We start from the raw sequence: 11,913 nt of genomic DNA on the forward strand, positions 1-11,913 counted from the left end.
GTGTGTGTGTGTTCATGAGTTCATCATGAATCTCTATATGTTTGTTCCTGGTGTTTTGGCCAGTTTTCAAACTTTGTCTAATTATTGGAAATATAATAAGCCTATATAAGTTTAGAGAGAATAGTAAGAGTACAGAAACTATTAATACCTAATCTCTATTAGGTAACAGCCTAAAGACATAAATTGAGAAATAAACGAGTATCAGCTAAATCTAGAACAAGTCATATATATATAGAAGAATGAGTTGATCTTTAATCTACATTGGTATAAATATGAATTATATATATTAGTTAAAGAAAAAATATATGTGTAACTCTCTTACAACTTACAAGCATTATAAAGATGAAAAAAAAGATGCCTTCTATCAAGAACATAAATATAATTTTTTTTTGATAAATAAAACTATCAAGAACATAAATATAAATATAAACTGCACTTGAGAATTGATGAAACCAGAAGACCATTCGGATCACTCACATTGTAAGTTCATCGAGATCTGCTTCCGTTTGCCAAATGCTGCAATCGCAGTAGAAAACAAGCCAAACAAAATCCCCACAAATTTTTGAAGAATAGTTCAGGAGGTAAGCTGCCAAAGGCACAACAATTATTCAAGAAACGGGCAGAAAATTTTCGCGAAGAATAAATGAACATATATCGTATATTACTGCACCTTTGCCCCCTAATATCAACATCAAGTATACAATCACAAATTCATTTTTTGTTTCACTCCTACCCATTTCATTCTCTTGCATATTTTCTATCATCCACTTTTTTCACAACTGGAACAAAGTTCAGTAGTACAGAAGCACAGGATCAATCTGTAAGTAGCCTAAGCAGTCAAAAAGGTGACTCTCTTAATCATAGAAGGGCTCAACAATGAAGAAAATTAGTAAAAGAACTCATTGGCTGAATCGGGGAAAAAATAGTTAGTCAGGTTCAACAATACTATGTACATGGATTGAGAGAATTAGGAAGTTTTGAACCTCTTTCAGTCATCACAAACTGCAGCATTAACAGCATTCTGATGCTCATTAGAAGTCGTCCTTGCTGGAGAAACATGGGCGGGCTCCCCTGAAACATTTCCTTCTGTTAGGGTACCATTTGCAACGTTGACAATATCATGCTGGCTATTCGCCTTATGATGGCAACCATTATCAGCAACACCATTTTGAGCCCCACATTTAGCGAGAAATTCTTTATCGGTAGAAGATAGCTTTGCAGAGATCTCAGCTCCATGAGTTGCAAACTCAACAAGGTTTTGTTGCTCACTAGAAACTGACTTTGAAGAGGAATCTTGAATTGATTTTGGGCACAATTCCATCAGGCTGCCATCTCTATTGGCAACATCACAAAGATTAGAATCTTCTACCATGTTATCTTGAACCCTTTCTGAGGAAACATGGTCATCTTTTGGGGAGAGCTTTTCAATTGTACATCCATTCTCACTTTGCAAATCTGTCCCTCCACTCTCTTTGTTTACACGTGAAGCTTCAACCATATCAACAAGCAAGGGACCGACGGGCATGCGTACATGCGGGGAAATATTATTGCTTTTGGGATCAATATTTTCTACATAAGGAATTGCAGATGGTTCTGCATCATTGCTGCAAACATCATTCTGACGGACCCTCGTGCATTGCTCTAGAGACTCCGTTGTTGACAGAGGGACATGTTTAGACTGTGGCACCAAATCCACATCCACCATGTTTTCACCAGTGTCTTTCTCCATGATTTCATCATCAAAACCATTTAGATTTTCAAATGATTCATCTGCAGAAGGAAGATTCTTGGTTATGTCTATGCCTGCATCAATCAGAACACTCTCCCCATTCTCTGTGACATCAGCAGATAGAACCCCATCAATAGAAAATAATCTGGATGCAGAGGTATAGATGGATGATGGATCAACTTCCATCTCAGTGAAAGAGTCACACTGATTAATCAAGTCACCACCCAAATCACTCATAATACAGTTTGGAGAACCATTCTCGGTATCACTCATAATACTGTTTGGAGAACCATTCTCGGTATGGGATACGTTCTCTTTATCACCGCGGTTTTCATTTACTGCATCTCTATCTTGACTAGGTAAAACTGCTGGCCCTACAATTTGTTGCTCAGCAGGATCCACATTAGTGTGGTTGTTATCAAGATCAACTTGTGCATTTAACTGCATCTGAACCCAAATTGCTAGAGAAACAGCATGATCGCAAATCAAAGAGTCATAAGGTGGGCAGTGTAGCATCTTAACCAAAGCCTGGTGATACTGAAACATAGAGGTAGACGGCAAACTACACCCTTTATCACGACAAACTTTAATACTTTTGAATACATGCTCACACAGGTTACCCATTTCCGCCCAACTGCAATCACAGATTGCAAATTCTGACCCTGGGTTCCAAATAACATGAGCTCGGTTTCGATCTTCCGGGTCAATAACTTTTGCACATTTACCCTCCATGACAACATCAGAGTCTGAAATCTTCAATGATTTGCGCCAAGATGTTAACCCACTCAACCATTCATCTTTCCAGTATCGTGTGAAATCATCCTTACCTGAATACTCGTCAAGCCAGAAGTAGGAATGCACTTTAGTACCCAACTTATCAACCAACCAATCAGCCCGTTGATAAACCGTAGAGTCCTTCTCATTTAACAACCTTAGCTTCAGTTGGTTATGATAAAACTCCATTGCTGCACAAGTCTCCTGGCTGGCAAGTGGAAGTGATTTAAGCGCAGTAGTCCAGAACCCTGGAGAGAGAGAGAGAGAGAGAGAGGTGGCTCTCGCATAAGGCAGAAGTGAGGAAAAATAAAATAAAGGAAAAAGAGAAAAAAACACTGGACTTCAAGCTATAATAAATTAGTAGTAACACTGTGTATCATTCATCCAGGAAATTAACATGATCTCTTACAGGCTTGCACAATGAAGCTTGCCCACCCAATTAGTGAGCCAGCTTCTCAGGGTAGACCATACTCTCCATAAACAAGCTAGAAGCAACAACCTAATCAAATTAACACTACATTTTTTTAATTTGATTCAGCTCACCAGGAAATCAAAAGCACTTTTTTGGCATTGTGGTCCATCCAACAAGTGTTCTCACTAATTTAGTGATCTCAATCAATGGTGGCAGAAGATGCTGATAAGTTGGAATGAGAGATACAAATGCTACCAAATTAGTTCATTTAAAAAATATTCGCTATGTTAAAAGATAGTGTCTAACCTAATTTAGGATACCAAACCGCTTTAAAGTAATCCATAAAATCTGAGGCATCGATGAAATCTTCCATAAAATCCTCAAACAAATCAACAGTTCCATTTCCTCTGCAGATGTTATACACTGCTTGACCAAGCCGTCTTGATATCTCGACACGCATCTCGATTTCTGAACATCTCTCTACTAAGTTTTTGTGCCATGCATGACGAACCCGCCAAAAGCATACCAATACAGAGCATTGAAACACTTCCCTGAGTAACATATAGACAAAGATTTACCACACCAATTCATCCAAGTAATATTCGGTAGAAAAACAAAGTGGATGTTTTAGCTGCACATTCTACAATAGCCTGCTATGTTACAATCAATTGTATGCCGATTGATCTGAACCAGCTGATGCCACCTCTTGGACCAGATGTAAACCAAAAAACAGAACTGCATACCATTCAGCTTGTTCTTGGACATTTTCCATGAACAATGCTATACATTGAAGTTCTATTCTTTAGATGGTTAGCATCACATCATAGAAACAACTGTTTGGCCACAAACAATACGAGAGGTGGTGCATCAGCAGTACAATCAAAATTGATGAGCAACTCTGCTCAGAATTAAGCACGCACAAAGGGACTGTTACGGGTTACAGGTGTCAAGTGGTCCATAATGGAAGTACATGTTGAGGTATATTGGATATGATTTTTTTTTTTTTTTTCCTAGTTAGTACTCACACACACATGCCTCCACTGAGGCTCGAACCCTTGACCTCTCTTTGAGAAGTAGGGGCTTGATACAGCTAGGCCACTGGTCTGTTGGTAATTGGATATGATTTCATGAAACCAACCCCACTCAATTACTTGACACAGGTCAAAAACTCGGATGCACACGCTACTCAACGTGACCTATTAATGAAGTAGGCGGCTATCAGGTGCGGATTGCATCCTTTTAGACTATAACCCAGGAATTGTAAATAAATTATCTTTAAAGTATCTAACCATATCTAATAAATCAGAGTGAAGAACTTAGCAGCCAACCTGATTGTGAGCACATCAGACAAAGGGTCATCTACTATGAATCCAGCCAATTTCCATGTAGGGTCTTTAGACCGAACTCGATTGTAAAGGGCCCTCATCCATCTATTCCCATCTATGCTTGTAAATTTCGGTGCTATTATCCATGCTACTGGGATGGCCTTGTTGTCCAAGTTGAACACAACAAGACTGAGAACAGGATACTATATGAAATTGCAGATAAGAGCACCATAAGATTCTAATGGATTAAAACTGCCTCGTAAATTGAAAGGGAGGAAGAAGAAAGAGTAGAACTTACAAACTGATAAAACAAACCTTCAATTTATTTGTTCCAAACCTTGAATCAGAAGCCACGAGGCTGCGGTTGCCAAATCGAATCATTTGTTGCAACTGCCACTCCGTTTGAATACCTAAGACGAATGGGTCAGAATCAGAGAAATCTTCGTAGAAGAAAACATGACTCTGGTGGCTTTCAACCCACATGCTGACACTGACTGCATCATCTGCATCCAATTCATAAGTAGAACGCCGGATGCTCCTCTCCTGCCTCCGGACGTACCGGTGGGTTAAAAGGTCATCACGGTTACATGGCCCCCCTTGTCTCTCCACTGATTCGTTGTGTCTTTGCATTATGGTTTCCACGGAAACACCAACATACAATAGAGATAAGACGCGGAGGCGGAGATCCTCTGAGATATATGGGGCATACATAGCACGCGTTCCAGCTGCCTTCTTGTCCTGCGGACCATGGCATGGCAAGCCTTTCTTATCTACGTGCTTATCCTGATTATATATGATAAGAGCTACTGATGGCTCTGCAATTAAACGTTTCACAATAAAGTGGCAGGTGCAACCTCTCTTTGTATTTGGACGACCTGCAGTTTTTTTTTTCGGGACATAAGTACTCCTGCTTGGTCTGACAATGCCACCCTTTCTGTGGTCATCCGGGCCAAAGGAACACCAATACCTACACATTTCAATAGGATCACTTAAAATTTAAAGGATATGAAACATTTTTAAGAATTTTGAAAATAAAAATTGAAAACTTACAGGATATATTCAAGTATACCATCAACCTTTGGCTTGTAAGCCATCTCCGGAGGCCTCCGCCTCCTGGCTTCCACGTGAAATCTTGTTGGGCAGTCTTTATTTGCGGATTCACCCCTTAAAAAATCGTCCACTCTGGCAAAGGGTATCAAAGCAACTCTATCTATATTGTCGCGCCAACCTTCCACCTTAGACCACACAATATCAGCAGAAGAAAACTCCAAGGTTGGAGGATTCTGTACAGGAAGGGACAGAATCTCATCCCATCTGGCCATCTACAAGCAATGAGAGGGATTATACATGATTAAGTAATTCACAAATAATCTATCTTATTATTTTTTTGGGGTAAAATCATAAAACTCTCATGTACTATTAAAAATAGTCATATAACCAACCCCCAACATAATTAAATAACCCCTAGAACTAACAAAATTGATCATATTACCCTCATCCCGTAACAGAACCGTTAGCTGAGTTGTGAAATGACATAATGACCTTACTATTTAATATATTTAACTACTGATAATTATTATTTTAAAATTATGAATTTAATTACCATGGTGTCTCTGTCCACTCCCCCTCCAACACCACCACACTCTCTCATCAAAACCCTTCCCTTCAACGTGAGCATCTTCTTACTTGTACAGCCGTACAACAATAGAACTTAAAGCTAAGTTGTTTCACCAAGTGTTTTGCAGTCAATTGTTTGTGAAACTTCATTACTGAAAATTCTATCTTCATTTGAGGACAAAAATCTTGTAGATATATGTCTCTGTATGTATGTGTGCGTATTGTATATATGTGTAAGCAACTTCAAGAAATGTCTTCCACTTTGACTTTAAATACCCATCAACAATATCCATATGATAGATTGATATAACTTTTGTTTTCATCTCAAGTTACAATTAGTTTCACTGTTGAAGTAATAAATTAAGTCCCATTTGGGTTTGATCTCGTGGCCTCGGAAACTCGACCCCCATTGGGTCCCAACATCACCAAAGTCCTCATGGCCACAACTTCAACATCGCCGCATTGATGTTGGCAGCTTTGGGCGTCGCCGAAGAATTCGAAACCCATGAAGGCGGCGCCAGAATTACCCTGTTCATCCCCACCAACGACGCATTCTTGGATCTTCCGGCGACCACCATGTTCCAATCCTTGCCAGCAGACAAGAAAGCGGTGGTGTTGAAGTTTCACGTCATGCCTTCGTACTACCCACTTGGATAGCTGGAGTTGGACCCGATTCAGCAACGCCGCGGACAGAGGCAATGGGTGCCGGGAGCTACACGCTATTGTGTCGGATTGTATCTGTTGGTATGAAATTCACTGTTTTCTCCATAATTATGCTTTTTTTAGGGTTTTCCCGCATTATTCATACGAGTAATTGAATTATGCTACACAAGTACCCTTTTTTCTTTGTTTTTTTTCCTTTTCTAAGGTTGGAAGATGTTAATTGTGCTCAGGTTGAAATATTTTAGATGTAAAAGCAACAATTTTGTTACTGAATATGCAATTTGTTGTTGTAAACAGCTTGAATTTTTTAATCCTACTTTCAATTCCGAAATTAAAACTTCCTAATATATTTGGATCTTTCACTCTCCCTCGTTTCATTTTACTTTCTGCAACACCTGATTAGCTATGGCTTGAGCACTGCGGATTCTCTTCGGTTAAAGCTTGAGTATCGGTAGCTATGGGCCTTCGATTATGTCTCTGGCTTGAGGATGGACTATGGAGTACCTTCTGAGGATTGAGTACCTTCGATAGGGTTTTGCCAGTACCAGATATGCCCACGTGAAAAGAAGAAGACAACCACATGACCAAGTTTAATGTCTTTGGCTTTGGCTGTATGTATGTAAGGGGCATTTTGGTCACAAAAGAGTAAGCAGGAGCACATGGTCATGTGCTCCTTTCCCCTTAGTGTCTGACGGCAGAATAACTATATGGGGGTGACTTGATGACTTTTTGAACAGTTAAGGGGGTTTCGTGAGGTTTACTTAGTAAATGGGGTTATATACATATTTTTTAAAAGGTGAATGTATTTCTGTGGGTTGTTCTAGTTATGTCCATTAATAAAAGGATAAGGAGATATTATTTCAATGAAGCCCAAAATATAATTCAGAAAATTTTCAGGGGAAAAAAATAATTCATAGTAGATCTGGAAAACAAAGAAAGGGTAATTTTGGGGGAGGAAATTAAAACCTCAACCTCAATGGCAGAGTTTTCAATTCGATCAACCCAACAAATTAAAGATTTCACAAAGACAAAGGAGGTAGCTATAGCCATCAACAGTCTTGAAACAACAGACAATTTTTTTGTTAATTTGAAAACAATTCATCAGAAAACAGATAAGTTATCTAAGACTCGAGAGATATAAAGCAGATAACACTTCCCAATGCAAGATTTATACTTTTTTCAATAAAAGTATAAAACTTTCTCTTGCAATCAAAGGAAACAAACATAAAGATCTAGAGAGAGAGATGATGAGGCATGTGGAGAGAGAAAATACAAACCTCAGAATTCGAAGACTCAATAGAGGCTTTTGATATAAACTCTCTTCCTGTGTTGATTGAAGCTTCAACGGCAAATCTACTGGGCGTCTGAAGGAGGCGGAATGGAAATGCTAACTGCTGGTTTTGGAGAGAGAAACAGAAGTGTTTAGAGAGAGAGAGAGTAATAGGTGAAGCAGGGGACGGAGGTTGTGTTGTAATAATGAGAGACGAGTGAGGGACCGTCTGTGTTTTATGATTTTACCCCTTCTTTATTTTATTTTTATGTTTCTTATACATGTACACAAATATATGAGACACTCTCTTTTGAGTAGCATTTCCACTTGTTGGGTGGATGAATATACAGAAGAAACTTCGAACTTTTGAAGGGTTTTATATGGAAAGGGACAACTTTTTTATTTTTTATTTTTATTTTTTATAAGTATATGGAAAGGGACAACTTTTGAAGGGTTCAATATTTAATTAAATGAATTATCTGCTACTGAGAAGTAGATTAGAAGTAGATTAGGAAGCAGGCTTTCTTGACTTCATGCAAGGAATTAAACAAAAATAAAACAAAGTTTGAAGAACTAAATCATGTTACAATCTTTTCTTTTTTCAAATTCTATTTTTCTTAATAGATCATTAAGAAGAATGTAAGAGAAAGGAAAAGAAGGCACTGTTTCAAGTAACTTCTACCAATTATAAATTATACATTTGAAAACATATTACTACAATGATGGTGTAAATTAAGCATTTACTATTAAGTTAACACTTCATGTCTTTAGTATCAACTTGCTGTAGAGTTCACATTTCATGTTTGAGCCAATTATTAAAATTTGAGTTAATGACATATAGCCAAAATAATCAAAACCCAGAGTGCTCAGACTAATTGACTATTTGGTTGCATTAAACTAGCTCAGGCCCTTACACTGCAATTACGGCTGCATACAAGCTGAGACTACTAGGGGCCTGTTTGAGCTCATCTCGACCATGCAACAAGGTCGTTTGAACTCGGCTAGCCTATAATTGAGAAAGATCAAGATCAGCATGTTACCTGGTTTAATTTGGTGAGCTCGACCTCAATAATAAGATTAGACTCAAGCGTGAGTTCAAAATCAAGATTGTCAAAGAAAACCAAACTACCAGCTTTAATCTCCAAATCATAATAAGTATTTAAAAATAAATAAAAATATCAACCAAACCAATCAACACAGTTCAAGTAGCAGTAATTTCACATTTTTATACTATCATCTTCTCCTAATATTCAATTACCACAACCACAAAGCAAAATTTAATAAAACAAATACATTAGTTAATACATAAATAAGCTCCATATAATTTTGAGCACAGAGCAAAAATCCTATAAATTGAAATATATGAGTTTTTACATTTTTCATTTAAAAATATTTATTAAAAAAAATAGAAAAAGAAAAAAACAGTTGTAGAGTATTCAAATCCACCAGCTTTGGGAAACACGAACCCTGTTTTCATGTTGCAGATCGAAAGTAGTTTTCTTACCTTCGAAATATCAACTTTGTATGACCTTTAATCCCCTCAATTCACCGCGTATCTTCAAAAAGAGTGAGAAAATGATGTAGGGCTTTGAGGCACATTCGATCAATCACTCTCGTGTACGTCGAAAGATAGTGAAGGAAGTGTATATAAGAGTCACCGGAAAGAGGAAGTGATTATCGGAGTCGCTCAACGGTGACGAAACGATGCTAGGCTAGGCGTCGATTAGAGAAACAGGAGAAACTGAGGAAGGGGATGAGTGGTTTTGGCGGTTACTCCACGGCGGCTGTGCAGTGATAATGTGCGTGCAACTATGGAGGGAGGGGTCGCGGCTGGGGCTATACCGATAGGGCCGAAAGGCTCCAAGTGTTAAATGGTCCGGTTCTGACTCTGAGTGAGGCCCGCGTGGTTTAATACCTCGACCTAAAATTTTATACTCTGCGAACAAATTTATGAAAACGACTTTATTTTTTTTAGAATTAGGGTAAAATGCAATAAAACCCTAATTTTTCAGTCTACCGACATATTGGCACACATAACCGTGCGTCCTTTTTTCTTTTCTTGCATGAATAGTTGAATTCCATTGTGTTTTTCTTGTGATTTAGGTGTGAAGTTGATTGATTTTGTACCCTGGTGGGTCACGTGACTGCCGCGTGGTGGTTTAACCATAAACATATTCTCATCAATCATTTTGAATCTGGATTAAAATTGGAAAATTATTTCTATTTTGATAAATAAATTTTAAAAAAAAATCATTTTTTAATTATATTGAACCTATTTTATATTTTAGAACGAATCGTGACCTTATAAAATGTTTTTCTTTTCTTTCATTCTAACCTATTATATTCACTAGTGGGGTCATTCACATAATATCTTAAGTGAATGAGAAGAAAAAAATAATCACACTAGCTCAAAAAATTAAAATCTTTATTTTGGTCCAATTAGATTATAAGACTAGTACTTCTTATTATATTTTTTTTCTATAGGTTCCACATTACCTTATATTTCCATGTTATAAAACCCCAGGCTTGTAGTTAGATCGAGAACGAACATTTGGATCTCGATCTAATACAACAATGCATCACGAATAGTAATTACAATTATATATATACAATTACTTGTTATTGGATAGCTAACCAGTTCCTCAAAATTATTAGAAACTAACTTCAAATTTGCATTTCTTTTGATTTTTAGTTTCTAACCCGAAGGCTGAATTACGTAATGGAGATAAATATACTATTTTGAATAATTTTCTATTGAACGAGGCATCATTCTACAACACCAAACAAGTAGCACAATAAAGAAATTATGTAGCACTTATTTTCGATATTGATTGAAATTGGTGCTACATTAGAAAAAGGATGGCAATACCGATTCCGTAGACTTTAAATGCACCCTTATATAAATGAGTATTTTGCAACAAAATAACATAATTTAAGTTTTTTTTTTCTTTCTTTTTTATTTTTTTTAATTATTATTTTTTTGGGTGTAGTTATGGGGTTGCAATTGACTAATTGTTCGAATTTTTTTTGCATTTTATCGTTAAGAATGATTTCAACTTATATAATATATTTTTTCTCTTTGTCAAATTTGATCTCAACCTTTAAATTTGAGCTGGAAATTAAAATGATTTAAGCTGGAGTTTGACCTGAAACACAATAATTCAAGCTTGGACTCAACTTATTTGTACTATAATTTTATGTTTTTGCTGAGGAAATGAAAACGATTAGTGTGTTACATGATTACTTGGATTTTATTTTAAAAAATGAGTTGGGATGGAATGTATTTTTATAAATGTTTGATGAGTTATGATATATTGGTTGAGTTTAGATTTCTTATTCCGAAAAGATGTTTTATATAAAAATAATTTAGGTAAAACACACACACACACACACATATATGTATATATATTTTTTGATACTTGATAAAGATTTTTAAAACTTTCTCCTTAGGTATTTTTGTTAGATTTAAATAAAACATTTTACTTAAATTTTAGACAACCAAACATAAATATAAATATAAATATATATATATATATATATATTGTTTGGTAATAAATAGACAAAAACTAAACTTCTTTTTTAGTTCCGTTCAAGAATGTATTTACAACTCTAACTTACATTTAAATTGCAAGAGATTGAGAGAAATAAAAACAAATGAAGAAAAATAAACAGATTTATTTATTTTTATTATTTTATATATATATATTTTTTGTGTCGGAAAGAAACCTAAATCACTTCAACACTATTTAAGGAAAATCTTTCAAAGCCACAAGTATTTAGAAAGAAAATATAGAAGAGTTAGCCGTTGTCACAGTCTGTCTTTATTTTATTGTCTGGCAAATAATTTAGCCACCTATTATATCCACGCGATTTTCACTTTGTAATATCCCACCCACTAAATAATACTCCTACTATTTATTATTTTATTATTCCTAAAAGATTTTTTATATAAAAAATTTCAGATATATATATTTTTCGGTACTTGACAAAGGTCTTAAATTTTTTCTTCTTAGTTATTTTTGTTAAATTTAAATAAAATATTTTACTTAAATTTTAGACAACAAAATATAAAAAATAAAAAATATATATTTTACATCCAAATAAACAAAATAAACTTATAATA

The 11,913-nt window shown here is 35.9% G+C and overlaps 1 protein-coding gene across 3 annotated transcripts; it reads right to left on the reverse strand.

Moving 5' to 3' along the window:
• Positions 1-261: 261 nt before the first annotated feature.
• Positions 262-9,691, reverse strand: LOC132276377 (uncharacterized). 3 transcript variants are annotated; one of them, XM_059777781.1, is made up of 7 exons: positions 9,295-9,691; positions 5,291-5,562; positions 4,556-5,207; positions 4,244-4,443; positions 3,222-3,466; positions 984-2,751; positions 262-586 (listed from the first exon to the last, which is right to left on the reverse strand). In XM_059777781.1, exons 2-6 carry the CDS (start codon positions 5,560-5,562, stop codon positions 989-991), a joined length of 3,132 nt encoding a protein of 1,043 aa, XP_059633764.1. In that variant the 5' UTR covers positions 9,295-9,691; the 3' UTR covers positions 262-586; positions 984-988. The 3 variants fall into 3 exon arrangements, with proteins under 3 accessions (XP_059633764.1, XP_059633765.1, XP_059633763.1); XM_059777782.1 differs by adding an exon at positions 7,798-7,911 and having other exon boundaries at positions 262-2,751; XM_059777780.1 differs by having other exon boundaries at positions 262-2,751.
• Positions 9,692-11,913: the final 2,222 nt, after the last annotated feature.

Source organism: Cornus florida, unplaced genomic scaffold, assembly GCF_030987335.1.
Source record: "Cornus florida cultivar Cherokee Brave unplaced genomic scaffold, ASM3098733v1 CherokeeBrave_3.0.0_Hap2_Chr10, whole genome shotgun sequence".
In the NCBI taxonomy this organism is placed as follows: Eukaryota; Viridiplantae; Streptophyta; class Magnoliopsida; order Cornales; family Cornaceae; genus Cornus; species Cornus florida.

Excerpts from the sequence above, each read along its gene's own strand:
- LOC132276377 (XM_059777781.1), bottom strand. The coding sequence starts at position 5,562 with ATGGCCAGATGGGATGAGATTCTGTCCCTTCCTGTACAGAATCCTCCA. Across the intron at positions 3,467-4,243 it reads TCTGATGTGCTCACAATCAG|GGAAGTGTTTCAATGCTCTG; the intron begins GTTGGCTGCTAA and ends TATGTTACTCAG. Across the intron at positions 2,752-3,221 it reads GGTTTGGTATCCTAAATTAG|GGTTCTGGACTACTGCGCTT; the intron begins GTTAGACACTAT and ends CTCTCTCTCCAG.